Source organism: Sarcophilus harrisii, chromosome 1, assembly GCF_902635505.1.
Source record: "Sarcophilus harrisii chromosome 1, mSarHar1.11, whole genome shotgun sequence".
Taxonomy (NCBI): Eukaryota; Metazoa; Chordata; class Mammalia; order Dasyuromorphia; family Dasyuridae; genus Sarcophilus; species Sarcophilus harrisii.
Window position 1 is genome coordinate 154,853,035 of NC_045426.1, and position 15,771 is coordinate 154,868,805.

The 15,771-nt window shown below is 32.9% G+C and overlaps 1 protein-coding gene across 1 annotated transcript in view; it reads right to left on the reverse strand.

Annotated features, from left to right (window-relative positions):
- The window catches only part of LOC100920609 (mannosylglucosyl-3-phosphoglycerate phosphatase-like), a 101,415-nt gene that overhangs the window by 55,823 nt on the left and 29,821 nt on the right, over nt 1-15,771 (reverse strand). The window contains exon 3 of the mRNA XM_003759397.3: nt 5,860-6,440. Coding sequence (XP_003759445.2) covers nt 5,860-6,440 — 581 coding nt within the window. The remainder of the gene's footprint in view (nt 1-5,859; nt 6,441-15,771) is intronic.

The window sequence follows — 15,771 nt, forward strand, 5'->3', positions numbered from 1 at the left end:
AAAATCTTCTTCTTTTGACTCAAATAGAGGTCCTAATACCCAATTAACAGGACCAGGAACAAGAATAGACTTAAGCACTTCAATATTTGTTTTTGCAAAGTAAAATATGTCAAGCAATTGTTTTACATCACCCCAATCTATAACAGTATAAGTTGGAACCATGTTGAGCTCCAAACTTTTTATCCACATTCCACATTCATACTCTGAAAGAAATTCAATGTTTAGATCCTCTGATCATCCCAATTCTTCCAGGAAAAGGTTCAGGCAAAGTTGTAGATGAAATCAAGCCTGAGATGATCCAGGATAAAAGGAAATTGGAATACCAGAGGTCTTCTAAAAAAGTGCAAGGTTTTATATGCTTTCTGAACTACTTTGGGTATTGAAAAGAACCTGATATGAAAGATATTCACAGCTTAGGCTCACTATGATTTAATCAAGAATATGAAACAATTATAATGAGTCTGAAGATACTATAAGGTTTTAGCTCCAGATACAAGTAAAAGCAGGCAAAAGCAGTTTTTTCTACTGTGATAAATCATCAAGTGAATCTTCTCAATAATCATTAAGCAAAAACTAGCAGAGATTTTGGAGATCACAGATGAAGAGAAAACAAAATGTTTTCTTTCCTATTACTGGCTCTCTGAATTGTGGATATGTAGAGGAAAATATGTGACAAAGGCTCTGCAGATGGAATGTGGCCATATTGGAAAGGGTTTTGGATGACAAAGTAAATTAAGCTTTACTTAGGAAGTAACAGAAAAACACTAATGATTTCTGAACAAGGAGTAATCTGAGCATCCCTATTAGTATAAGATTATTTGGGGGAGTAATATGAAAGAAATTGGAAGAAGAGAGTGGGCCAGAATACCTGTCAGAATGTTATGACAACCAACTGATAGGTATGAGGACCTATACTGGAATGGTAATATTAAAGAGAGAAAAGACAGATTTAAGAGATGTTGAGGTAGAATTACTAGTACTTGGTAAGTGGATAGTAATGGTGAGGGACAGGGAAGAATAAATAACCTCAAATTTACAAACACAAAAGTCAGGATAGTAATCAGCTTAGACATAATTTAAGATATTGCTACAACACAGAGATAGAGATGCTTTAAAGGAAAGTAAAAGAAAGAAAGGAAGAGAGAGAAGAAAGGGATTTACCATCTGCATCTCTAGTTTGGTTTGGACTCCAGCAAACAGAATGTCCCACCGAAGACAAACTGACCACTGAAAATCTCATCATCTCAATGTTAAATTTTAAAAATTCAACGTCTTCCCAATTTTTTTCAGTCTCCTCTCCCCATTGATTGAGGGGCTGGAGAGTAAAATACTAAACTCCCAAAGCTATTCTTTATAGAGTGCTGGATCTGGACTTTAAAAATAATTCTTCATTTCCCATCTGTGGCTCTGCTTAGTCTGGATGCCACAGAACATAATGCTGCTCTTGTTGGTATCCCCGGTGCTCCCCTCCCCTTTTAGTTTCCTTTTGTGCGTCTTCTCCCATTAGGCTGTAACTTCCTTAAGAGCAAAGGACTGCCTTTTTAAAATTTGTATAACTCCTATTCCAAAGCCCATTAGGATAGAATTTTCTTCTTCTTAGTAGAAATGAGGGGCAAGGTAGAATTGGAAAGACAGATAGCTTCAGTTCTTGGGCTACATCTCACACAGGAATCTGGGAAGATGTGAGAATAGCTAGCAGTCTCCATCATGTTCATATTCCCAGCTTGCTATTTTAGAGACTTCTGGAAGTATTATTCCCTTGCACAAGATCCTGGACCCTCTCTCTTGGTTAATCTGAGCTGTCTCATTCCCAATGGAAAAAGTTCCTTTACCCTATCTTGCCTAGTATATATTCTCCTATGTGTAATTTCTCTGGTTTCTGTTTTGCTACAATTTGGATAAATAGTCTACTTTGCTATTTTCTGCATATGTTCATTGTGATATTAGGTAGGGAAGGGGGTCGAATCTCAGATATAGCAGTTGGGGTCTCTTTTCCCTTTCCAAACAACAAATCAATCAAAAGTTAAAAGGAACATAATTATATCCCCTAAATGAACAATACTTAAAGGAAGGGATAGATATACTTCTAGGTTGATATCCCTTCTTTCTAAAGACAGCAGAATGACCTCTAGCCCCAACTTTCTGTTTCCTCTGTTGGAAAGAATCAAAGTCTCTTTTGGAAAGGGATAATGAGCAGAAGTTAGCGAAATAGGTCCCGACCATATATGAGCCTCTCTACACATGAGTCTGGTTTTAATTCTGGCTCTCTCAGAATTCCTCTAAGAATTTACATTATAATTGGGGTAAATGGAGACTTTATATAATTTTTCAGTACTTCAATAGACCTATGATTTCATTGACATTTTTGTGGTAGCTAATGGTCCTAATCATAAACCACTTGTGTTGACTAGCCCTGCGTAATTCTTATTTATTCCAAAATTAATTTATTCTTATTTTACCCCACACAGATCTTTTGTTGTGTGTGTATTTTTTTTCATTTTTTTTAATACTGTGGGAATCAGTACAGCATTCAGGTTGTCAATCTGTTACCTTTCACTTATGAGTAGCCCAAATATTTTTAAGATAATACATTTCTTAAATGATATACTTTATATCATTTCTTACATACATCTAGAGCATTGGCAAGAACTGTGGCAGAGTTAGGGTCCTTCCTCCTTTCCCCACCCCAAACATCCAAACTTTAATCAGAGTTCCATTAGGAAATCAACAAACTGACCATAAAGCTTTTTAACTCTTTTAGTTTTTCTATATTGACAGTGAGATAGATTTCTTGAAAAATCTTAGCTCTCATTAAGGTTACTCTATATAATGTTCTGTGGCTTGAGGCAACTGCTAGAACAGAATGTGTAAAAAGAAGCATCTGAAGAACATCACCACTCTTTCCTCCATTTCAAACTTACATCTTCCAAGATGATAATCGATACCCTTTGTAAAAATATATCTCTTGCTTTATACATTGCATAATAATTGATTGATACCTAATAATACAATGCCAGGCACTGTGCTAGAAACTGGACTTACAAAGACAAAAATGAAATAGTTTCTGCTCTCAAAGAACTTATTTTATATATGTATATACAAACACTATAAATAGAAATACTATAAAATAAATACAAAGTAGGTTTGGGACAAAGGAACTCATAGATCAAGAAGTTAGAAAAGGTCTCATGCAGAAAGTTATACTTGAGCTGAAAACTGAATTAAGTAAGGGATTCGATAAGGTAAAAGTAAGGTAGGAGACCATTCTAAGAATAGAGAAAAAGCATCCAAAGGCAAAGAAATGGGAAATGGAGTGCCATATGTAAAGAATGGCAAGAAGCCCAGGTTAGCAAGGCTGTATGGTATAGGAATCGAAGTGATATATGACTGGAAAGAGCCTGAGGCCAGGTTGTTAAAACATTTGAAAGTCAGAAATAGGAGAGTTTTTATTTTATCCTGGAAGCACTAGGAATCTAATAGAATTTAATAAAAAGGAAAATGAAGGATAGACTTGCACTTAAGAAAAATCATTTTACTAGTTGCATATCTGATGGAATGGAGGGGGAAAAGACCTGAAAAAGATAATCAGAAAGCCACTGCAACAGTCCAAGCAAGACATGATAAGATTTGTGTTTGTATTAATAGTAGAACAGAGAAGGCTGTGAGATATGTAAAGGCAGGAAGTTCAAGATTTAGTAACTGATTAGATAAGCAAAGTAAGGGAGTATGTATGAGGAATCAAGAATAATGCCAAGGTTGCAAATCTGTGAGACTGGAAGGGTGATAGTACCATCAATAGAAATAGAGAAGTTCAGAAGAAAGATGGGTATGCAGGAAATATATAACAAGTTTGATTTTTAACATGTTTAGTTTGAGATATCTACAGAATATCCTCTTTGAATGTGACCAATAGGCAGTTAATGATACAGGACTTTAATAATTACTGAAACACATGCTTTCTTTCTTATCTTTGTAAAACTTATAAGACTGTTTTATTCATGTATTAAGGATATCCTTGATGAAAATATGGATAGGCCAGTTTTTGAAAAATATTCTTGAAGTATACCTACAATGAAAAGAATTATTACTATAGCTGTATTTGCCAAATATTCTTCTAAAATCCTAATATAACCTAATAATAGACTTCTTATTGGAGGATAGTCATTAGAGTTGTGCTTTTCACTATCAAGTAAAAAATATATTTAAAAAATAATAATCATGGCACAGTATTATATTTTCTATACCTTTCCATGCAGGAACTATAAAGATTTAATCTACTGTAAAGAATCATTCACAAAAGCCTGCTTTTTCCCCCTCTCTTTATATTTTGATAAAGGATAATAACTTTAATACATGTACAGAACATTCTCAAAAAAATTTATAAAAATAAGAAATTAGGCTTATGATTGAGTAGTTGATATTCCCTCAAAAATATAGGGGTATCGGTATCAACCATGAATTTTCCCCCATTCTTGTGTTATTAGTATCTTAAAAATGTTTGTTTTGAAGCTATCCCTTGAAGCTATCAACACTATAACAACACCTCCAACACAGATGTGTGAAGGATGAAAAGGGAGAGAATTCATCCAATAATAAATCAATTTATTAACTGACTACTATTTGCCAGGCATGTAAACACAAAGGCTAGCTATCTGCCTTCAAAAAGTTTACATTCTCAAGACAGAAGGCCTCAATTTTTTTTCAATAAAATAGAAGATATTATCTGCTCAGGGGGGGCAGGGCTGACTTAAATGTGACTTGAGAGGAGAAAAAGTTTGGAATAGCTCAGTTTTAAGAGTTAGTAGGTCTCCAGAGTTAGAGATCAAAATCTTTGGTAGCAATCCATTTGTTTGTATTTTCCTCTTAAATTCCATTTCCTTTTGCTTGTTTTTCTGCATTTATGGAGCTGACAAGCATTGCTACCATAAAGAATCTAAAGACCAAAGTCAAATTTACCTTTTCTTCTCAAATCAATAAAGTAAATACTTTCATCTTTGAAAGACTTATTTTCCATCTCTTTATTTTAAGCCTATAATTTGTTCCCATTATCTTTAAATCATTTAGATCAAAACTGAACATAACTCTCTAAAAAGACATCTAAAGAGAAAAGACTACTTTCACTGTTCTTGTAATATACAAGATCATTTTGATTTTTTTTCATTTCATGATTTCAAAAATAGTTTTTATTTTTCACACACGCACATAAAATATCAATCTTTGCACTAATATTTAGCCTCTCTGGCCAGTTATTACTTACTACTTTCTTCAGTACTTTGTAATAGCTAATTCTTTCCAATCCAACAGGCTAATGTTGGTTATCTTTTGTTTCTTGCTATATTAGCTTACATCTGCCCCTAATGAATTTTATCCTATTTCTGGTAAAACCATTTTTCCTATCAATTGACCCAGATTAGGATCATTTTTAATTTCACAGAATTTTTCTACAATATTAATAACTACATCTGATTTAGTAGTATTTGTAATTGTAACAGGAATAGACTTTATTTCCTTCAAATAGTACATCAATAAAGTTAATGGATAGAATATGGATCATGACCAATTCCTGTCAGAAACCATGAAATATGACACCTAAGGCTTACATTAATTAATAACTATTGCTTGAGAACATCCTTTAAACCCGTTAATCACTAACTTAACTATAATACAATCAGAACCATGCTTTTCTAGGTCATAGAATGAAATGAAATTGGTATGACATGACTGCCTCTTCACAAAAGTATGTTAATTGGTAGGGATTTTTTGTTCTTTGAAGTGACTGTGATATAACACTCACCTTTGAGGCTTTGTTAAGTTGATCTATGATTTCCAAGATATTATTCATCATAAAATTTTACTTACCTGTAGGTTTTGGGTATAATCTTTTACTATAGCTTTAATACATGGATCTTCTTCCAAATGATTCACAATGTCCAATTTCTCAAATATATATCGAAAAGATGCACCAAAACGTCTTATATTTATCTTTGTCAGGTTCCTAAAATCAGAACCACTTTTCACAATCCATATGTCATTAACTCTCTTGATTCCATATTCATGGTCATGGCCTCCTAGAATTAGATCTATTCCTTGAGCTTTTTGGGCAAGTCGTGTATCATTTATCCATTTCATGTGTGTAATTGCGATGATAAGATCTGCTCCCTCTTCTTTAAGTTCTATAGATATTTGATTAGCAACTTCAACATAGTCTTTATAGTTTAGATTTGATTTGCTAACTGTAGCTAATATATCTAACCAGTCTTCTTCCACTAGTCCCATCAAGCCAATTGTTATATTGTTCCAACTAACTAATTTTTTAACTGTGCCATGTCCAAGAGGTTCTGAAGTAAATTTGTCATATACATTGCTGAGAAACCATGGGAAATGCATTTGTCGTTTGTATTCTTCCAAAATATCCACACCAAAATCAAATTCATGGTTTCCTAATAAAAAAAAAATCAACCAAAAATGTTTATTAACTACTTTGATAAAATAGGAGTATTCTACTTTCATTTGGTTAAGAATTTGTAGGTCTCCAAATAATAAATTAATAAAACTGAATCATGCATTTTAAGACCTAACATATACTTTTTTTCCACGTAATAGTAGTTTATTTTTTCTAATTACATGTAAAGATAGTTTTCAATATTCATTTTTGCAAGATTTTGAGTTCTGATTTTTTTCCTCCTTCCTCCACTTCCTCTTTCCTCCCCAAAACAGCAAGAAATCTGATAATAGATTATATGATAACATATACCTTTTATGTTAAAGTAAATTTAAAAATCATCAAATTTCAAAAGTGTTCCAAGGAAGCCATAAAGTTTACATGTAAAAAAAAAGTATGAAAAAGATATATTATTCAAAATGAAGAGAAATTTTAAAAATATTTTCAAGGGCATCACTCACTAAATAGTGCTAACTTAATGAAGTGGTCATTTAATTTGCATTAAGTCAATATTAATGTTCTTAACAACAGAAAACTTGGCCATTTTTTCTTTTAAAAAGCAATCAATAAAATGTTTTCAGTCATTATATGAGAAACTGAAAAAGATTTCAGTAGCTATACTATATTAAATATTTTTACAATGTATATACATAAAATATTTCTAAGTTGTAGAATTATATTCAAAACATATGCTTATAGTTTATGATTTACAGGAGTCCTCTGATAAATCCTTTTATAAATGATAGATATAGATATGAATATGGATCTATAATAATAATCAACTTCTCCTCAATTATCTGATTTATAAACTCAGATTGGCCCACATGCTATCCTAGTCCTCTTGTAATGTTAAAAACAAACAAGAAAAACCCAGAAGTTTTATATTGGTTCAATCTTGAAGGAAGAAGTTCAAGAAAAGAATGAATTGCACAGGGTGATAAAATATGGATGAATACCAATATTAATGAGTAATACTGAAATAATCAATAAACATTAAGAGTCTTGCCATGGAGATACAAAAAGATTCAAAAGACAGTCCCTGCTCTTAAGGAGTTCACAACATAAGATGGGAGGGTACATGCAAACATATACATACAAAGCAAGCTACTTACAGGATAAATACAAAATAATTAACAGAAGATTTCCTATAGAAAGTGAGATTTTAAAGAAATGACCAGCAGGATGTTTTCAGAAAGGCCTGGAGAGACTTACATGAACTATACTGAGTAAAATGAGCAGGACCAGGAGATCATTATATACTTCAACAACAATGCTATATGGCTCTCTTTAACAATGTGATGAACGAAATCAGTTCCATTTGTTCAATAATGAATAGAACCAGCTACACCCAGAGAAAGAACTCTGGGAAATGAGTGTGGTCCACAACATAGCATTTCCAATCCCTCTGTTTTTGTCCATTTGCATTTTTGCTCTCCTTCTAGAATTAATTTTGCCTTATTTCTAAGTCCAATTTTTCTTGTGCAGCAAAATAACTGTATGGATATGTATACATATATTGTATTTAACATATTTAGCATGTATTGGTCTACCTGCTATCTGGGGGAGGGAGTAGGGAGAAGGAAGGGAAAAGTTGGAACAGAAGGTTTTGCAAGGGTCAATGCTGAAAAATTACCCATGCATATATCTTGTAAATAAAAAGCTATAATAATTTTTTTTTAAAAGAGAGAAAGTGAGATTTTAGTCTTGACTTAAAGAAAGCCAGGAAGGTCAGTAGTATTCCAGTCATGGAAGAAAAAGAAAGTGCCTGAAGCCAAGGAATAGGAGTGTCTTCTTGATGGAATAGCCAGGAAGCCAGTGTCAATGGATAAAAAGTTCATCTTAAGAATAAAGTACATAAAGACAGGAAAAGTCTCTGAATGGTAAAAAGAGCATTTTTTAATTTGATCCTGGAAGTGCAGGGAGTACCTGGAGTTTATTGAATAAGATAGATGCTTAGACCTTAACTTAAAAAAAAAAAATCAGTGGTTAAATGGAGGATGGATTACAATGGGGGAGAGCCTCAAGGCAGGCAGAACTACTAGTGGACTACTGTAAAATCCAAGCACAAGATGATAAGGACCTGCACCAGAATGTCAGAGTAGAAAGGGTGTATCTTGAGTGATATATATGTTCCACAGTTCTAAATAGCACATATATCCACATATATGTGTGCATACATGTATACACACACATATATATTATGTGTACATACATGCACACATATACACTCAATCGAAAAGGTAAAACCAAGAAAAAATATCAAGTGAAAAATGGCCTCATTTATTTTTAAATTGAGTTGATAAAAGACAACACTGTGTTTCTGTATCACTTCACAATTTACAAAGTACTTCTATTGCAATACTTATAAGGAGTTTGTGGCATAAATATTCTTTATTATTTCTTATTTTAAAGATGGGAAATTGAGGTTCAGAGAAACAAAATGATTTGTCCAAGGGGTAAATAGTAGAACTGGAAATCAAAATAAATCTAGGTATGATGCTTTTTTTTTATATATCACTTTGCCTCTCAAATGATGTGAACAAAAAAATCTGTAAATACTGGGAAAAGAAAAGGAAAATAGTATTAATAATAATATTTGCCTATGGCCTTTAGGGATTTGATGATTACTAAATAAATTGAAGAGCTTTAATACCGAGTCCCCTGAAATATACCTCTCTTCCAAAGATACTTCTTCCACGGATTCCTCTATGTTGACTTTTAGGGTTATGAGCAATAATTAAGGATATCCTCACATTTTCCTACAGTATCTAAATTGGGATCGAAATAATCTAATCATATACAAACACATCAATAGCAATAAACTAGGAGTATTCCTTTAAATTGCCTTAGGGAAGAATCTAGCATTTAAGGATACAATGCCATTTCGTCCAGCATAACTTAAAAAATATCTATCATTCTATCCCATTTTACATTTCAAGAGTTATGAGAGTTCCTAAGAATCTAGAATCTCCAAAAGTAATGGGAGTCATATAGTTCTTTCTTTAGGAAGAAAGCCCACATTTGCCTCAGATGGCCATAATCTAATCTCAAAGTTGGCAGGCAGTACCTTAAATATTATCTAATGGAGTGGCATAAAATCTAAATGGCAAAGGATCCTTTTGAGTCATATAATGACTTAAAAAACTACTAACACTATCTCTGTTGTATTCTATTTTTTATTTATTTTGTTAAACGTTTCCCAATTATATTTAATCTAATCTGGTTCAGGTGATCTTGGAAAATTTTCAGATCATTTATAGCCTGATGGGTCACATATCTGACACCTATGATTTGGTCCAATTTGAACCTATCTTCTTACAAGAATGTCCTAAAGTTATTATTCACACTTTATTTAGTAACTGCTGAAATTCCCTGTCACCTATAAAAACCATTTCCAATTTTGGATACTTTTAGTGTTTTATTTTGCATTCCATTCTTTAAAAAAAAAAAAAAAAGATATTTTTTTCACCAACCTAGTAAGGCTTTTCTTGCCAAAGATGAAATTAAACAACATTCAGCAAAACTAACATGTCTAACAATATATCAATATTCTACACACATCATTTCTTACCTTTCTAATGAAAGTCATCATTCTACAATGTGAGTCATTATCACTATATGGTGTTCCATTTCATTTTATCATTCTATCTGTTTACAGTTTTATCATTGTATATAGATTTCCTCATTCTTACTTTGCTCCTTATCAATTCATATAAGTGTTTGGTTTTTTTTTTTGTTTATATGATTACAATTATATTCTGTTATATTCCTATACTACAAATTTTTGTGCCATTCTCCGATAAATGGGCACCTACTTTTTTTTTCCCAGTCCTGTTACCAAAATACTTCTATTAATATTTTGGTATATACAGATCCTTTCTTTTAAAAATAAAAATTTATTTTAGTCAGGCAAGACCCTCTTCTCATCTTCTCATAACAAATCTCCCCATCCCATTCCCCAAACTGAAAACGCAAGAAAAACCAAACCCATGAAAAACATGTGCAATCAATCAAAACAAATTTTCATGTCTTAAAAAAAACTCACATTTTTCATTCTGAGTTTTCACCTATCAGATAGTAAATAACATGTTTCATCATCAGTCCTCTAGAAACCTATGTGTCATACCGATAAAGAGTTCAATACATTAATATTCCATGACATTTATATACCATAACTTATTTATTCATATATAAACTTATGGATATATGTATATGTATATATGAATATGTGTTTATCTTTAGTTTTTTAGCTTGCATTTTTTTTTTTGACCAGTTCAGATCAAAGTGAGATTCAAATGTCAGCTGTTTCCCCCGCCCCTTGTTTGCATAGATGCTTGCTTGTATATCCTGATAATGTAAGGTAATTTTCTCTAATACTCCTTCCTCCCTCTCGGCCTAATGTATTCCTTTTCTCCTCTCTTCCCATTTTTTCATTAACATCAAGACATAACAGAACCACTCCTAGGCCTCATGTAACTGGAGTGCTTCCATGAAATCCAATAGGATTGCTAGATATTATCTATCCATATTTGAATGTAAGCAGTTCATTTGTTTCTTATGTTTTTCTTCACTCCTTTGAACATTAAAGTTTCTCTGAACCTTTGGTCTTTCCATCAAAAATGCTTAAAGTCCTTCATTTCATTAAAGATCCATTTTTTTCGCTCTGTAGCATTTTACTAAGCTTTTCTGGTTAAGTTATTCTCAGTATTATACTTATGTGCTTTGTCTTCTGGAATATCATATTTCAAGTTCCCTCCTCCATTACAGCAGTATTTGCTAAATCATGTGTGATCTTGATTTTTTTTTTTTCCTTTCTGTTTGCTCACAGTATTTTTTATTTGGATGCTCTAGGTTTTGGTTATGCTACTGCTATGAGTTTTCATTTTTTTCCCCTTGTTACCAGTGGATTTTTTTCTATTTCCATTTTGCCTTCTGAGATATGGACTGTGATGACCATGTATTTTAAAATCAGCCGGAGTCAGGGATTCAGGTTAAGGGAAAATCTTCACTCTTTATTCTCAGTACAGGTGAAGAAGGATCAGAGGTGAAGGGGGATCCGAGGTGAAGGGGCATCGGAGGTGAATGGGGATCATGATAGCAATGTATGCAGCTGAGTTAAGAAGCCAGCCAGACCAGAAGCCAACCAGTCTTCTCTTCCTCTCCTCTCTCCGCCCCTCTGACTCCACCCACCAAAATCATCATTTCCTATATAACACATCATGACTTGCACAAAGAGTAGGCGGGGGCCATTCTTTCTCCAAGCATATATATTAATAGAGTATGGTCCAATTACTGTTTAGCCTCACATGCTTGGAACCTCAGTGCATCAACTCAAGCTTCAGCCCATTACAATGGACAGTTTAAAATTTTTAAATATCTTGAAATGTGAGAGGCAGAGCCACGATGGCAGAAAGCAAACATGACATTCTGACCTCCTCAAATCTTCTCTCAAAGCAACAGCAGATTAAGCCTCTAAACTGGTTTTGGAGTCAAAGAAACACAAATATTTGGAGTATAACACATTTCTAGAAGAAGATCTCTGATTGGCTCTCCAAACACAGAACTCAAGAGAAGCATAAAAACATAAAAAGGAAAGAATTTTTGAGAACTATATTTCTGTTATGGGTATACTAAGAGAGTGTGAGCATAATTTGATTTTATTATGATAATATGAAAAAGAAACTAGAGGGGGAAAGGGGATCATACTAAAAGAAGAGGGGAAAGGAGGTAAATAAGGGAAATTACATATCACAAAGAAAACCTGTAATAATTGAGGGAAAGAAGGGAGAGGGATGAGCATTGTATCTTACTCTTAACAGATTTGGTTCAAAGAGAGAATGCCAGACATATTTGGTTTGATAGAGAAACTTGTCTCACCTTATAGGGAAGTGGGAAGGAAAAAGGGAAAGGAAAGGGAAATACTAATAGAAGGGAAAACAGAAGAATTAAGGAAAAGGTGTAAAAAAGGGAGAGGGGCTCTAAAAAAAAAAAAAAAAGGAAGGGTGTTTGAAGGAGATGGTCATCAAAAGCAAAATACTGGGGAGGAGAGAAGGGGGAAAGGAAAGAGAAAAGCATAAATTAGGGTAATAAGATGGCAAGAAATAAGAAATTAGTTATTTTAACTTTGAATGGGAATGGGATGAACTTTCCCATAAAACAGAAGCAGATAGCAGACTGGATTAAAAGCCAGAATCCTACAATATATTATTTACAAAAACACATTTAAAGCAGAGTGATCCATGCAGAGTGAAAAAGGTAAAGGGCTGGAGCAGAATCTATGCTGGTTGAAGTAAAAAAACAAAACAAAAAAAAAAAAAAATCAGGGGTAGCAATCCTGATCTCAGATCAGGTGAAAGAGATAAGGAAGGAAACTATATTTTACTAAAGGGTACCATAGATAACAAAGCAATATCAATACTAAACATAAATGCACCAAGTGATATAGCATCCAAATTCCTAGAAGAGAAGTTAAGAGAGATGCAAGAAGAAATAAACAGCAAAACTATACTAGTGGGGGATCTCAACCTTGCTCTCTCAGAACTAGTAAATGGAACCACAAAATAAATAAGAAATTAGTTAAGGAGATAATGTTAGAAAAGTTAGGTGTGATAATCTTTGGAGAAAATTGAATGGAGACAGAAAGGAGTTTACTTTTTTCTTGGTGGTTCATGAGGAAACCAAATTATCAGTCTTTGCAGATGATAAGATAGTATAATTAGAGAACCCTAGAGAATCAACTAAAAAAACTACTATAAACAATTCACAACTTTAGCAAACTTGCAAGATACAAAATAAATGCACACAAATCATCAGCATTTTTATATATTAACAACAAAGTCCAGCAGCAAGAGAGACAAAAAAACAAAAACAAAAAAAAAACAAACAAACAAAAAAAAAAAACCTCCATTCAAAATAAACTGTTAATAGCATAAAATATTTGGGGATCTATCTGCCAAGGGAAAATGAGGAACTATATGAACACAACTACAAAACACTTTTCATACAAATAATCTAATGATCTAATCAGATGGAAAAATATCAAGGGCTCATGGATAGGCTGAGTGAATATAATAAAAATGATACTACCACCTAAATTAATCTACTTATTTAGTGCTATACCAATCAAACTCCCAAGAAATTATTTTACAGACCTAGAAAAAATAATAACAAAGTTCATCTGGAAGAATAAAAGGTCAAAAATTTCAAGGGAATTAATGAAAAAAATGCCAGTGAAGGTGGCCTAACTGTGCCAGACATAAAACTATATTATAAAGCAACAGTCATCAAAATCATTTGATACTGGCTAAGAAATAGAGCAGTCAATCAGTGGAATAGGTTAGGATCACAGGACAAAATAAGTCAGTAATTATAGCAATCTAGTGTTTGACAAACCCAAAGACCCCAGCTTTTGGGATAAGAACTCATTATTTGTCAAAAACTTTTGAGAAAATTGGAAGCTAGTATGGAAGAAATTAGGACTCAGTGCACACTAAAACCACATACCAAGATAAAGTCTAAATGGGTTCATGAGTTAGACATAAAGAGTGATATGATATGCAAATTAGATGAACATAGCATAATTTACCTCTCAGATCTGTGGAAAAGGAAAGTTTTTGTACAAACAAAACTAATGTAGACAAGATCAGAAGGGAAGCAATAAATTGGGAAAATATATTTAAGAGTTCTGATAGAAAGCCTCATTTCTAAAATTATATATAGAGAATTGACTCAAATTTGTAAGAATTCAAGCCATTTTATAATTGATAAATGGTTAAAGGATATGAACAGACAATTTTCAGATAAAGAAATTAAAACTATTTCTGGTCATATAAAAAGGTGCTCTAAATCACTATTGATCAGAGAAATGAAAATTAAGACAACTCTTTGATACCACTACACCTCTCAGATTGGATAAGATGACAGGGAAAGATAATGACGAATGTTGGCAGTGATATGGGAAAACTAGGACACTCACACATTGTTGGTAGAACTGTGAATGGATCCAGCCATTCTGGAAAGCAATTTGGAACGAAGCTCAAAAGTTATCAAACTGTGCATACTCTTTTGACCCAGAAGTATTTCTATTGGGCTTATATCCTAAAGAGAAGGAAAGGGACTCACATGTGCAACAATGTTTGTGGCAGCCTTTTTTGTAGTGGCAAGAAAATGGAAACTGAGTGGATGACCATCAGTTGAAAAATGACTAAATAAATTATGGTATATGAATGTTATAGAATATTTTTGTTCTGTAAGAAACGATCAGGAGGATGATTTTAGAGAGGCCTAGAGAGACTTTCAAGAACTGATGCTAAGTGAAATGAGCAAAACTAGAAGATCATTGTACATAGCAACTTCAATATTATATGATGATCAATTCTGATGGACGTGACTCTTTTCCAATAATGAGATGATTGAGAGCATTTCCAATGATCTTTTGATGAAGAGAGCTATCTACACCCAGAGAGAGGACTGTGGGAACTGAATGTGGATCATAACATAACATTATCACTCTTTTTGTTGCATTTTTGTTTTCTTACTCATTTATTTTCCTTTTTGATCTGATTTTTCTTGTGCAACAAGAGAACTGTACAAATATGTTTACACATATTGGATTTAACATATATTTTAACATGTATAACATATATTGGATTGTTTGCCATCTAGGGGAGAAGGTGGAGGGAAGGAGGGAAAAATCTGAAACACAAAGCTATGCAAAGGAAATTTATCTTTGCATATATTTTGAAAATAAAAAGTTTTTAAAATAAATTTCTTGAAATGTGAGATCTAGGATATTTTTTCTGGTTATAGTGTTAAGATAGTCCAATGACTTATTTTTTTCTCCCTCTCAACTTCTTCTCCAAAGGTCAATTACTTTTTGCTATGGAGTAATTTATATTTTCTTCTTTATTTATATTCAGTCTTTTGACTTTGTTTTACTATTTCTTTGCTGCCTTCTGGTCCACTGGCTTCTTTTTGGTCCATTGACTTCTTTTTGGTCCATTCTAATTGTCAGCTAATCTGTTCCATGGAATAGGCTTTTGTTTCTTTAACCTCCTAAGCCAAACTGTTAATTTATCCAATTTTTTCTTCCATAACTCTCATTTATTTCTCACTTTTTTCAAGTTCTTTCATTCCTTTTATAAAAACATCTTAAATTGGTTTAAAAACTCTTTCTTCATCTCTTCCAGGAATTTTAGTTGAGTGTTGCCCAAACTGTTATTCTCCGAGTGTGACAAAACTAGATTCCCCTTTAAGCTGTTATTCCGACCTCAGTTGCTCTTTTGAAGACTGTTATAGATGTACAACACTGTTAAGTGCATGGTATCTGA